This window comes from Oreochromis aureus, linkage group 8, assembly GCF_013358895.1.
Source record: "Oreochromis aureus strain Israel breed Guangdong linkage group 8, ZZ_aureus, whole genome shotgun sequence".
NCBI lineage: Eukaryota > Metazoa > Chordata > Actinopteri > Cichliformes > Cichlidae > Oreochromis > Oreochromis aureus.
The window spans coordinates 4,369,273-4,384,192 of NC_052949.1; the positions used below are offsets into that span (position 1 = coordinate 4,369,273).

The window sequence follows — 14,920 nt, forward strand, 5'->3', positions numbered from 1 at the left end:
CCAGATTTAAGTTTGGCCAGTTCATTTCCTGATATTGTAAAACACTGGCTCCAGGACTCCTAATTAGATCTCTCATTTCCAGGGAGGCAAATTTCTTAAACCCAAAGCACCTATTAAATGTTTTGACTGCCTTTTGACAATCGTGCAAGTAAAGATCAAGAACAAAACGGTTATGAAAGTTTGTTTGCACTTGAACGCATTCAAACTTGGACCTTCGATCAGGATGTCATATGATGTCACATCTGCACAAAGCTTCAAATCAAACCAGGCACATTTCGAAGCACTGACTCTGAATGGGGTCTTTTATTTTGAAATTAACCGGCTTCTCTATGATACTCCTGTCTACATCTTCCTGCCCTTCCCTCTGCTACTGAGAGCTACTCCTCAGATGCTTCTGAAACGTCTGCCAGACGTGCTGTCAGCGTTCAGGCCGGGCGCCATCAGCTCCCGTGGTCACGTCGGAAGCTGAACGCGACACAGCTGCGCCCGGCACACCCCCGGGGTCATCTGTTCTGTGTGACAGTTTTATTTGTCTGTTTGTTTGTGTCTATAAATGTAACGAAGTTTGCTGCCATCTTCAAGATGATATTTTCAATCTGAACGAGACTTTTTTTACCTAGTTAGATAAAGAATTATTAAAACAAACATCACTGCAGATCACCACTGAGGGTAAGTGATATATTACTCATCGCATGAACGATTGAATTACCACATATGAGGAACTGAAGAAAGATGACACAGCTGAAATACTTGGCCATACTTGGTGTACCGGAGAGGAGTTTCTTACATGTTTTAATCTTACTGATCTCACATTAAAGTCCTGCAGCTCCCCAAGAAAACCGGCATCAACATTTTTCTGAGATTTATAATCCCGTTTACAGGATTCAGACTTCTTAATTTCAAGTTCCCGAATGGCTGCTTAGACAGTTTTTAACTTCTGACTTTTGCTTTCAATAAAAACTAAATAAAAAAAAAACTCAATATACGACATGTTATCATTTTGATATCAGCAGAAACGAGGCGTGCTGCCTGATGACCAGAACGTTTAACCCTTGATCAGAAATACCAACAGTGGAAAGGAGAGACTGCTGCGCCCGTCGGCTCTCCTCTGATGTTCTCTGTGTTCACACAGGACTCACGGGGATTATTCAGCATTTAGCAGCTTGGTCATGCATCAATTCTGATTTTCCTTCCTTAAATTTTAATCTTAAACATCCCATAAAAGCTGCATTCCACTGATTCCACATTAAAACAAATCCTGGATTCGAATGGAACTTTGTTTTGGATAAAACACGAAATTAAATGAAAGAATTGCAGAACATTTATGCAGTCATTAGCACTTAGCTCACCGCACAAGCCTTTGTCTCCATTAAATCTGTGTAGATGTTAGTATATACAGATCAGGCAAAACATCATGACCACCTGCCTCGTTACTGCCTCTAAAACGAGTGTAACCTCGATCTTGAGCACAGTTTGTGTAAAACACCATTAGGTGATCATTTTATGTAAGTTTGATTAAATTCTGAGTGTGGGAGCCAAGTTAAGATAGTTCATAGGTTTTAGTATTTATATTTCGCTGTTGTTAAGCTTGTTTGTGTAATTAATAATTTAGGAAGTAAATGCATGTTTATGGTGGAACTAAAATTATTTTATTGCTGTGTTGGTTTGGTTACGTAGTATCATGAATACATGTGCCTTAAAGACTCGTGTTTATAGTAAAATCTGGGCATCACCGATGTATGCAAATTAGCGCATGCGGTGCGGGAGGGGGGAGAGAGAAAAAAAGAGTTAAGACGGTATAAGCTATACACGGCAGCAGGGTAGAACAGAGCCACACGGTTTTCCTACCGTAGTAGGTTATTTTGTTGAGGAAGTTTTGAAGTTAAACCTGACCACTCCTGTAAGATGCAAACTGTGGAATAAAGTTTTGTTACATCTTTTTACATCGGAGTCCCGTGGAGTTCTTTTCTTCTTCAAACTGACCTACGCGAGTGAAGCACGGGAAAACTGGTCTCACGGCTTGTATATTTTGTAGGAAAACCCGCTCGTTGTGGATTAATTCAAGCGACTAAGAAGGAAAAAACCCAAGCTGCTGCAGCAACAACAAACGTGAGTAAGTGGAGATAATTCACGAGGAAAAAAGTGCTGAGTCATTGTGGAAGCTAGAGCGCTGAGCTGTGTGGTAGCTAACCTGCATGATTTTCGGATGATAAAATAAGGATTTTGTCGTTGCTATTCGGGAAACTAATACCATGAACGAAGAAGAAGAAGACACTGTAGCAGAAATGGAACCTAGGGCGGTGAAAATCACACCTAAAGCTATGGAGGAAAAGCTGCAACGTGTTGTTAATGTACGGAAGGCCAAGCTAGCCAAATTAACAGGCACAGTGAAACAAGTGCGCCAGCTGATGGAAAATGAATGTGATGCCAGCCTAGCAGAAGCAACACAGTTAATGAAGGATTTTAATGAGCGTTTTGGAGAGTTTTGTGATTTGAACACAAATGTTAAAGAGGTACTCCAGCAAATGCCAGAGGAGGATTTAACTAAAGACCAGGGAAAATGGTTTGAACCTAAGGCTGATTCCTTCAAGGCTTTTGCTGAGACAGCTTCGGCTTGGATTGACAAGATGGCCATGCATGCTGTGGAGGCTGAAAAATGCAGTGAAGATGTGAATCCATCTGACAGCATATCTAATGCATCTGTCTCAAAACGCAGTGATAAGGCATTTTCAGAACGTGGCTCCTGTGCATCGTCATTGGTGTCGTCCACACGCATGAAGGCAGAGGTGGAGCGAGCTACTCTATTGATTAAGGCATCATCTTTAAGACAGAAACGCTTGCTGGAGGAAAGGGAGGCTAAGCTCCAAGCTGAAAAGGAGGAGTTAGAAATACAAACAGCTCTTGCAGCAAATGAGGCAAAGATCAAGATCTTATCAGAATATGAAAGTCGTGCATCCAAGGCATCCAGTCGCGTATCCACTCAGGATGGAATGAACTCCTACGTGGCATCGCATAGAGTTGGAGATTTATTTACTTCACAGCAGTCAAATAGTCCTTCCCCCACGCGAGAAAGACAAGCACAGAAGAAGAACATTCTCCAAAATGCACAGCAAACACACACTGTTACCTCCCAGCTACCACAGACACCAAGTGCTTTACAGGATGTGGTCGAAGTGCTAACTAAGCAGCAGAAGTTAGCTACGTTGCCCCATGAGAACATTTCTGTGTTTAAAGGGGACCCATTGAGTATCGGCTGTTCATGCGAGCATTTGAACATGGTGTGGAGGATAGAACAGAGGCGACAAGGATCGATTGTACTACATGGAACAGTACACAAGTGGGCAACCACGAGAATTGATCACGCAGTTGTCTTCATATGGAACCCACACATGGATATCAAACGGCTAAGAGACTGTTGGAAGAGCACTTTGGTAATGCCTACAAGATATCAGTGGCATACATTCACAAGGCTCTTAACTGGCCAACCATCAAGTCAGATGATGGAGAGGCTCTGCATGCTTTTGGCCTCTACCTTACTGGATGTCATAATGCAATGATGGATGTGGAGTACATGGAGGAGTTGGATAACACGGCCAACATGCGTGCTATTGTTTCCAAGCTTCCGTACAAGCTGAGAGAAAGGTGGAGAACATTTGCTTGTGGGGTCCTAGACAAGGAAAAACGCAGAGTCAAGTTTGCAGATCTGGCGGAGTTTGTCAATAAGCAGGCCAAAGAAGTTTTGCATCCATTGTTCGGCGATATAAAGGACAGCACCTTAAAGGTCCAAGTTAGAGGGCAAGTGGATGAGAGGTTGCAAAGGAGAAGTGGAATCAGAAAAGGATTCACCACAGCTGCAACTATCACCACTACACAGGACGTACCCTCTAAAGAGAGGAACAAGGTCAGCGAAACTCAGGTGTGTGCATTTTCCAAACCCTGTCTCTTCTGTCGTGGTGAAGAGCACACCATGGAGCAGTGCAAGAGGATGAGGAAGTCACTTCATAAGGAAAAGATTGATTTCATGCGAACTAAAGGACTATGCTTCAGCTGTCTTAAGCAGGGACACATGAGTAGTTCGTGCAAAGAAAAGGCAAGTTGTCAGGTTTGTGCACAACTGCACCCCACAGTGTTACACATGAAGACTAAGCCCAGTGCTACAAGCAAAAGGGCAGCTCCTGAAGTGGAATCATTAGAAAGAGAAGACCAAACAGAGTCAATCGTGAATGGATTTGTTGAAATGGAAGCACCTGCTCACGATGCAGAGAAAACAGAGCACATCTTGGCAATAGTTCCAGTCCAAGTGAAACCTAAAAGAGGACAAAAGGTGACACACACTTATGCTTTTCTGGACCCTGGCAGTACTGCCTGCTTTTGTACTGAAGAGTTAATGCATGAGCTTAACTTGACTGGCAGGAAGACAAACATTTTGCTGAAAACAATGGGAGAAGAAAAGGTCGTCAGTAGCTACATTGTGTCTGGGTTGGAAATAAGCAGCTTAGACAGCGACGACTTCTTTGAGTTGCCAGAAATGTACAGTCACAGTGACATTCCTGCTTCTGCCGACAATGCTCCTTCTCAAGACTACGTGAACAGGTGGACCTACCTTCAGCAGGTGTCTATACCTAGGATTGAAGCAAAGATTGGACTGCTAATCGGGGCTAATGCACCTAAAGCTGTCGAACCTTGGCAAGTTATAGCCAGCAAGAACGGCGGTCCATATGCTGTGAAGACAAGGCTCGGTTGGACCATCAGTGAACCCCTCCAAGGAAGCAGTTCTCAAAGGGCAGCATGCGGACTGATTCAGGTTGCAGCAAACCGTATATCAGTTAGCAAATTGGACGAACTCTGGGACCAGCAGTTTAAAAGTGACTTCCCTGAGTGTGAAAGAAACGAGAAGCAAGAAATGTCAAGAGAGGATTTGCAGTTTCTGGAGATAGCGACAGAGTCAGCTACTATTGTGGACGGACATTACAGCATCGCTCTGCCATTGCGGAACAAGCGCATTAAGATGCCCAACAACCGCAAAGTGGCTGAGCAACGTGCCTTACACCTAAAGCGGAAGTTGGAGAGGAATACTCCATTCCACACAGAATACTCGGCTTTCATGAGTAACATCATAACCAAAGGTTACGCAGTGAAAGTGCCGGAAAAGGACCTTGGTCGTGACGATGGAAAGGTTTGGTACCTACCGCACCACGGAGTTTACCATCCCAAGAAACACAAGCTTCGAGTGGTCTTTGACTGTGGAGCATCGTACAAAGGCACCACCTTAAATGATCACCTGTTACAAGGACCAAATCTTACCAGTACCCTTCTTGGGGTAATTATCCGATTCAGACAAGAAGAAGTGGCCATCATGGCAGATGTGGAAGCAATGTTCCACCAAGTAAAGGTGCCTGATGAAGATTCTGACCTTCTTCGGTTCCTGTGGTGGACATCTGGTGACACTACTCAGAAAATGGTGGAGTACAAGATGGTGGTTCACATTTTCGGTGCAACTGCGTCACCAAGCTGCGCCAGCTTTGCTCTCTCGCAAATGTGCTGAAGACAACCGAGATCCAGCCAACAGCCAAGCGGTCGACACAGTGCTGCACAACTTCTATGTGGACGACTGTTTGAAGGCTGTGAGCTCAGAAGAGGAAGCCATACAGTTATACCACACTCTTAGAGCTGTATGTCAGAGGGTGGATTCAGGCTCACAAAATGGATAAGCAATAGCAGAGCAGTTCTGTCTGCTATTCCAGAAGAAGAAAGGGCATCAGAGGTTAAAGATTTCGATCTGGATCAGAACACACTTCCCATTGAGAGAGCGCTGGGAGTCCAGTGGTGTATTCAATCTGACAGCTTCAGGTTCAAGATTGTAATGCCGGACAGGGCACCCACTCGGAGGAACCTCTTGTCCATTGTGAGTTCTGTCTACGACCCACTGGGTATCTTGTCACCGGTCACGCTTCAAGCGAAGAAGATTCTGCAAGAGCTTTGCAGGAGAAAGGTTGGCTGGGATGTCATCATACCTGCGGACCTAGCTCACAGGTGGCTCAAGTGGAAGACCCAGCTCCACCAGCTAGAGAACATAAGCGTTCCAAGATGCTTTAAACCTGTGGGCTTTGGAGAGTCAGTATACAATCAGCTGCAACACTTTGCTGATGCCAGTGAAGAGGGCTACGGTACAGTAAGCTACTTGCTACAGAGGAACAGCCGTAACGAAGTCCACTGCGCATTCATGTTGGGAAAGGCAAGAGTGGCCCCACTTAAGCCCATTACAGTTCCCGCATGGAACTTACTGCAGCAACAATGGCAGCACGCATGGACAGGGTTCTGGCATCTGAATTGCAGCTTCCACTCCAACCATCTGTATTTTGGTCAGATAGTACCACGGTACTCAAGTATATTAGCAATCAAACAAGTAGATTCCGTACCTTTGTGGCTAACCGTGTGGATGCAATCTTGAAATGCTCCAGTCCAGAGCAATGGAGGTATATCAGCACCTCACTGAATCCTGCCGACTTTGCGTCAAGGGGGCTCCAAGCAGAGAGCTTCATGCAGTCCCACACATGGTTACAGGGGCCGGACTTTCTCACCAAACCCATGGAAGAGTGGCCAGAAGAGGTGCACCCAGTTGAAGGCCTGACTATAGATGACCCAGAGGTAAAGGGTAACCTGGTGTGTGCTAGTACAATCAAGGAATGTGAAGATGTAGTGCTGGAGTTCCTGCAGTACTTCTCATCCTGGTTTAAGCTTAAAAGGGCAGTGGCATGGATGCTTAAAGTCAAGAGCATTCTGCTGCAACTGTGTCGCAAAAGGAAGGAGCTGAGTGCTGTTAAAGCTCAACCTGAAGTCGAGAGGGATATGAAAGGTTTCAAGGATAGCCTGTTTCAAGGGGACACCAACAAGCTAACTGTGGAGAACCTTGCCAAGGCTGAAGAAGCAATCATTCGCTACTGTCAAAGGAAGACATTTCCCAAAGAGATCACCGCGCTTTCTAAAGGTCAAGGGGTAAAGAGGACTAGTAGTCTTTTCAAACTGAGTCCAGTGCTTGAACAAGGCATCCTCAGGGTCGGAGGGCGACTCAGCAGAGCGGCTCTACCCGAGGAGTCTAAGCGGCCAGCAATCCTGAACAAGGATCTTCACGTCACAAAGCTCATCCTTAGAGAAATACATGAGAACTTGGCTCATTGTGGTCGCAATCATGTTATCTCCAAGTTGAGAACAAAATTTTGGGTACCCGGTGCCAACTCTGCAGTAAGAAAAATACTCGCTAGGTGTATTGCCTGCCGGCGTGCGCATGGAGTTGCAGGACAGCAGCAGATGGCCGACCTACCCCGAGACAGAGTTCTGCCAGATGACCCTCCATTTACTAACTGCGGAGTGGACTACTTTGGTCCGTTCGAGATCAAACGTGGTCGAAGCACGGTGAAGAGGTATGGAGTAATTTTCACCTGCCTAACTACGCGTGCGATACACTTGGAGATGGCAGCCTCGCTGGACACAGATTCCTTCACCCATGCTCTCCGTCGCTTCATAGCCAGACGAGGCCAGATAAAGATCCTTCGTTCTGACAATGGAACTAACTTCATTGGTGCAGAGCGTGAACTTAAAAGAGCCATTGCTGAATGGAATGTGTCCAAAATTGAAGACCACCTAAAACAACAAGGCATTCAGTGGACATTCAACCCTCCCTCAGGACCCCATCATGGAGGGGTCTGGGAGAGATTAATCAAGTCAGTGAAGAAAATCCTTAACGTTACCTTGAGGCTGCAGACACTGGATGAAGAGAGCTTGCATACACTTCTGTGTGAGGCAGAGGCCATTATTAATAGTCGGCCAATAACCAAAGCATCCAGCGATCCAAATGATCTGGAAGTACTCACTCCCAATCACCTGTTGCTTCTCAGGAACAAACCATCTCTTCCTCCCGGACTGTTCGACAGGCAAGATCTCTACGCAAGAAGAAGATGGAAGCAAGTGCAATACCTGTCAGAAATATTCTGGAAACGATGGGCAAGGGAATATTTGCCGCAACTTCAAGAGAGGCAAAGGTGGACCCGTCCATCTCGCAACTTTTTGGTTGGAGACATTGTGCTTATTGTTGACGATACAGCCCCGCGCAACTCTTGGATTACAGGGAAAGTAATCCATACCATCTCGGACAAGGCAGGAATGGTGCGGCAGGTTAGGATCAAAACCAAAACGAGTGTACTGGACAGGCCCATTACGAAGATTTGCCTTCTGCAGGAATCGGACTGACGTAATCAACTGCAGAGACTGAAGTTTGTGTACTTTGGCTCCACAAGTTTAATTTGGTAATTGTGTAATAGAGTCACAATTAGGGGCCGGTATGTGGGAGCCAAGTTAAGATAGTTCATAGGTTTTAGTATTTATATTTCGCTGTTGTTAAGCTTGTTTGTGTAATTAATAATTTAGGAAGTAAATGCATGTTTATGGTGGAACTAAAATTATTTTATTGCTGTGTTGGTTTGGTTACGTAGTATCATGAATACATGTGCCTTAAAGACTCGTGTTTATAGTAAAATCTGGGCATCACCGATGTATGCAAATTAGCGCATGCGGTGCGGGAGGGGGGAGAGAGAAAAAAGAGTTAAGACGGTATAAGCTATACACGGCAGCAGGGTAGAACAGAGCCACACGGTTTTCCTACCGTAGTAGGTTATTTTGTTGAGGAAGTTTTGAAGTTAAACCTGACCACTCCTGTAAGATGCAAACTGTGGAATAAAGTTTTGTTACATCTTTTTACATCGGAGTCCCGTGGAGTTCTTTTCTTCTTCAAACTGACCTACGCGAGTGAAGCACGGGAAAACTGGTCTCACGGCTTGCATACTGAGTAAAGGTGAAGGAGGAGTAGACATTCTTGCGAACATACAGATGGATGGACGCCTCGGCGTGGCACAAGCTCATCATTCTGTTTGCCAGCTGTTCTACTGTAACTTGCTGAAGTGTCTGAGGCGGATCTTCCAGGAGCGACGGTGGTGCATCCCAGCACACGGCAAATTAAAAACTCGGAGCATTTTGCTCTGACCAGACTTACTTCCCTGTGCTCCATCTACAAAATGAAAATCAAGTTGAAATCAAGATGCTGTTTTTAGTGACTGGAGCCGATCCAGAACACATCGCAGAGGGAGAAGCATGAGGGCACTTCTACTGAGAGATCTCAAATGAGCAGCTGTGATGAAAAGAATTGAGAGGTGAACGGGAAAATGACCGTGAATCAGAGGTCAAGTACGATTTTTGATTTATTCAGGCTTGTTCCTAAAACCTCGATCACATGTTGTGTAAATACTGTAGTTTAATATCTTTATTTAAGTCTTTTTATAATCTGTAAATAAAGAAAAAACTATTTTTTTTATAATTAAATGATAAAAAATGGTTTATTTAAATAATTGATTGGTCCTGATAAGATTTTGGTGTTATGTAACTGACGTCAGCTGTATTATCTAAACCAGATTATTAAAAAATGATGACTGGCTGTGTGGTTTGATGTAAATCTTGCAGAAAATACTTGAGCTGACCTGCTTTAATAACTGAGCGAGGGTTCATTTCACTTTTGATTCGAGTACCTGCGCAGCGTGCTGAGAGCATCAGTCATGGTGTTGCAGCGCTTCAGCAGGGCATCCAGACGGTGAGGCTCCTCTTTCAGGAACTTCACAGCCTCCACCTCCACCCTCAGCACCACCCGCATCTTACTCTGAAGGCTCGGGAACTGGTCTGCATGGGGCGGAGAGCAAAGAGGCATCAGTGAAAAGAGAAAAGAGAAAGCTGTGTGTCAGTGAGATATGTTGAAATGTTGATGTGAGAAGAAATGGAGCCAGAGAGCAGGGACAGCGGGAGGGGGCGGATTACAGGGAAGGGGACATAAAGGGAAGATGGGATGCTGTTTCTGTCACCCAGGATTTTCCTGTCATATCCAGATGATTCCTATGAGGAGGGCTCAGCGGGGGTCAGCTGAACGAGAAGTAAGGACATGCTAGGCTTGTTGTAACATCTGAAATGTTGGATTTCACCTGCCAGTCAAATCAGCAGAAATGGTGGGGCCTCAGGGGTCTGTCCTGGGCCACGTCTTCTTATCTGTACATAAACTTTATTTAACAACATATGTACAGATATTGCTCTGTACATTTTTTGAATTCTTCTTAGTATTTATGTGTCCTGTTTGGGTGTGTGTTGGTAACAAGCTGTATACGCCTCAGATTCAGACTCTTCTTCTTTTCATAATAAAAGACTCGAAATGCAGAAAAGACAAAGTAAATGTTGTTCTCCACCCATGAGCAGTTAGAAGGATAGAAGGATGGCCACTTTAAGAAAATATAACCAAGAACAAGTTAATTTAAAAAAAATCCTCGTCCTACTGCACCGAGAGTAAAGTCAGGATCTCTGTTCCCCGCTAAATACAAAATCACAGTTAAAATCCTGCTCCTTGTATAATCAGGACCCATCTCCTCTTAAAGACCTCACAGTACTGCATCATCCTAATAAAGAGCTAGTTGTTGATTTAAAAGTAGACTGGGAGGCAGCACCTCCAGTTTCCAGGCTCCTCTTCTGTGGAACCAGCTTCCAGTTTGGACTCAGCACAGACACCCTCTCTACTATTAAGATTGGGCTTCAAACTTTCCTTTTTGCTAAAGCATATAGTTAGGGCTGGATCAGGTGACCCTGAATCCTCCCTTAGTTATGCTGCAATAGGCATAGGCTGCTGGGGGATTCCCATGATGCACTGAGTGTTTCTCTTCAGCACTTTTCCTCCTCAATATGTGTCTATACACCTCTCTGCATTTAATCATTAGTTATCATTAATCTCTGGCTGTCTTCCACAGCATGTCTTTGTCATGCTTTCCTCTCCTCACCTCACCCGGTCGCGGCAGATATCCGCCCCTCTTCGAGCCTGGATTTGTAGGAGGTTTCTCTCTGTATCATTGTAGGATCTTTACCTTCAATACAAAGCGCCTTGAGGCAATTGTTGTGATTTGGTTCTATATAAATAAAACTGAATTGAATTAAAACTTGCAACTAGTGAGTGATTCCAAGTGTTTTCCATCTTTTATAAATGTTGTCTTTGTCTGATTTTCTCTCTATTACTGGCCGATCTTTAGCTTACGATACAAAGCGCCTTGAGGCGACTGTTATTGTGATTTAATGCTGTATAAATAAAACTGAATTGAATTCAAATTGAACTGCTTCTGAGACATATTATGGTATTACTGAAGAAAACGTCCCAATCCCTTGTTAAAGCAACCCTGAGTATCTGGTTTACACATAAGTAATTCTTCCTTTTGTATAACAAATAAGATCTCCTCAGTGTGCAAAGGTGGGAGGCGAGGCAGACGTCCAGGTTAAGTTTGTATTAAGGTCTGATTGGGTTCACCTGGCCCTTACTTTGCTTCTCTCCTTGGTGTGTATTTAGCACGTGTCTTCCCTGTTGCTGGATTTTATTTTATTTTTCAATAACTTCCTGTTTATGGTCCAACCCGCAACACTTTTTATGACTTTTTAAAAAAATCATTCCTCATTTTCAGCCTCTTTTCTTTTGCCGTCTTGTCCTACTGAGAACTTTTAAAAGCAACTACATAGTAAACAATGTTTTTCCATGTTCTCAGTTTATATTAATTATAAAATAGTGTCTCAAAGGACACTGTTAAACTCACAGGGTCCAGGCGGGTGCACTCTACTAGTCGACACAATGAGCTTCAAAGAGGTTTGGAATTGCTTGTTAATATTCAGGATAGAGACAGAAGTACACGGGTCAAAGCAGCAGGAACAGAGGCCAACTGGAACTTCATGAATATTAATTAGAGGACAATAAGACTCATAAATATTAATCTGCATGTCTGCATAACATGAAACTGGACAAACACAGTATTTTGGCAGTGTTAGCACCTGAACTGTGACCTGTAACTACAGTACTGTACGTGGGGAGATTTCATGATTATCAGTGTTTGTAAGACACATTTGATTATTTGAGTAAAGTCATGTTAGTGAGTGTTTACACCATCACACACTGGCTTTTCTAGAAAAGTACATTAGTAGTAGTACATAAATATTACAGGGAATTTATCTGTTGTATTTCTTGGCACTACAATAAAATTAAAAGATCTGGTTTCTGGACCCACAGCCACAAAATATTGGCAATTACAATGATGCAATTATGATGAAAAAAAGCTTTAAAAACAAAGTGTTTCAGCTTCATTTAGATTCACGTCTCAGCACTTTTGCTTTTGCAAAACAAATAAGTGTAAAAATGAATTTGTATGGGACTATTTTCAGAGGGAGATTACTTCAGCTAATCCAGTCTCATCCTGTAAACAAAGATATGTGTTAATGTCTCGCTGGGCTACAGCAGAGGTGAAGCAACAGTCCTCGAAAGTGCAGCTAAGCCTGGCAGGTGTTTGAAACCTTTTTCCTTTGAATTTGTCGCAGTTTAAAGTTAAAAGCACCGACAGACACAAAGCTGCTCACCAGCTGAGCGGTGGGGTATCATTTGCATATAGCAGTAAAATTAAAAACTATTCTCTTAACTAAGTGGTTAATTTCATTAACTAGTTATGGGTACAGATGTTCCACTAAAGCATCCAAATCAGTTCCAATACAAAGATCAGCATGAACGTTCCCCCAGTTGTTATAATAGAGTTTAATATCCAGACATTCATGAAAAAGAGGATTTATGAGATTTAGCAGTTAGAAGTCAGCAGGAAGTCACGGTAGGTTGCTAGTTAACATCTGAAAATGATACCGCACACTCTGAATTAATTCTAAAAAGAAACTCAAAGGTACAGCACGACGATGGATGTAATCAACGATGCAAAAATAAACACCAGTGCCGTGTGGAGGATTGGTGACGAGGAAATGGACTGATCTTCATTTAGCACTTTTCTATTCTTGATGACCAAAGGAGCTTGGAAAGAAAAGCGTCTGGACTTCTTTAGGTTTCTTGAAGATGTTTCTCATCCGAGAAGCTTCTTCACTTCTAAGAGCAACTGGTGGAGAATCCCAGATTTTTCTGTCCTATTGGGAGTGTCCCTAAGAGGGTTGTGGACCCACTACAGCTTTTGTGCTGCGAGACAATGGTGCTAACAGTTCCTCAGTGCAAGTTGGAACATAGAAAATCATTATATGTGGCATGCTATGTGGCATATAGCTACAGAGATATGGTCGGGGTAATACAAACACATTATCACAGGGAAGATGTAGGATGAGGGTTAAACTGTTAAACTGTTGTCAGTAACAGGTCGTGGTTAATGTTCCTGGTGGGCAGCAACAAACAGCAGGAAGAAGACATAAACATCAAACTTCAGCTGAGAGAATGTCTGACAACAGTTATTAATATGCTCATCCATGGTCTGGATGACTTTCTATGAATGAGTCTTGATGCTAAGCTTAATGTCCACACTAAACTCTTAGTCAGCCCAAGAGTGATTTTGTACACCGTGTGATTAAAATACCTTAAAGACGCACTGCACATGAATAGTGCTACTAGAAAGACAGACAGAAAGACAGCTGGAAATTTCTGGGGAGCTTGTTTCATGTTGAGACAAAGCCCTGCAGCGCACTAAAGAAATGAGAGCCTCATCCAACGCAGGACATATGGAAACGAGGTCAAAACATAATCACTTAACAAGCGAACAGGATCGAGGGATCAAAGACTGAAACACAGAGAGGTGACACAAAAGGGTGAAAGGTCAAGGAGTTAAACACTCCAGGGGTTAGGGAAGGGCCTCCCGATCAGTAATGGCAGATGTAGTTTACGTCCTCTAGCTACTTGTTCACCGACTGCTTACAGTCTCGTTAAACGAGAGGATTTTAAAGGGTCGAACATTCAAAGAACAAACAAAACATCACAGATTCGGTCATGACAGCATTTACTTTTTAGCTCAGTGAGCGTCTCTCCCAGCATCCTCAGCTCTTTGCTCTTCTGCTCCACGTCCTGCTCCGTCACGAGCCCGTGATTCACAGACGAGTTCCTCTGGAGCTCCTCCACAGACTTCTCCAGGTCGCTGTGAAGGACAGAGGCTCGTATCACTCAGGGCTGCTGACTCGGCCCAATTTTTACCATCGCTGATCTTTTTTTTACCCAATATTTCACTTTGATTAATATAAATGTCCTTCTTTCATTTAATAAACTAATCAATAAGATGAACATTTCAGATTTATAGCACTGCTGGATGAGCATCTTTTTCTCCTCTCACGTTTAGCAGATGAATACAAAAAGTGTTTTTTCTGGTTTGATTTTGATGTGAAGCTTAAACCAGAAAAAAAATGAAACTTCAGCTAAACATACCAGGAAAACACTGTCTACACTTTGCTTAAACAACTGGAAACATCGTGAATCGTTCACCTCACCAAACCAACCGAGACCACCTGACTGTATTTGCTGTGCTTGTTACTTAAGATCAAACTCACTGCAGCTGTTGGATGAGCAGCTCCTCCTGGTTTAGGTATTTGAGCCTCTCCTCCTCCACTAGGAGGCGCTGTCTCTGAAGCGGGTCCTCCTGGGTGCGCATGGCATCCAGCATCATGAGGCTCAGTTCAGACTCCGTCTGTCTCAGCAGGGCGAGCACCGAGTCCTGGTTCTCCAGCTGGGAAACAGAGCCGCAGCTTAAAACTTGAACTGGTTTCCATTCACACTATTGCATGAGTGCACGTACCCAAATATTCAAACTGCATTTGTCAGTTTATGAGGTAAACATACTGAAGTTAAAACTCACTCCTGAGGGAACAAACAACATCTGGTGTGTTGGTCTGTTTGCAAGACGAGCTCCTACTCTGTTAGAGGAAAACTCCCCAATAATCCTTTATCTTAATCGAGGGACTCAACAGCACTGCAAGCTGCACATATTACGTATTCCGCTTTGAGGCTACTGTACATAGATAAAACCCTCTTAACTCAATGGTTACATGGCTCTTAGCATTT

At 43.6% G+C, this 14,920-nt stretch overlaps 1 protein-coding gene across 1 annotated transcript in view; it reads right to left on the bottom strand.

The window, feature by feature from the left end:
* The window catches only part of LOC116328597 (SRC kinase signaling inhibitor 1-like), a 153,992-nt gene that overhangs the window by 18,657 nt on the left and 120,415 nt on the right, over window positions 1-14,920 (bottom strand). Inside the window, exons 11-13 of the mRNA XM_039616720.1 lie at window positions 14,410-14,585; window positions 13,873-14,003; window positions 9,576-9,723 (exon numbers count right to left, since the gene is read on the bottom strand). Coding sequence (XP_039472654.1) covers window positions 9,576-9,723; window positions 13,873-14,003; window positions 14,410-14,585 — 455 coding nt within the window. The remainder of the gene's footprint in view (window positions 1-9,575; window positions 9,724-13,872; window positions 14,004-14,409; window positions 14,586-14,920) is intronic.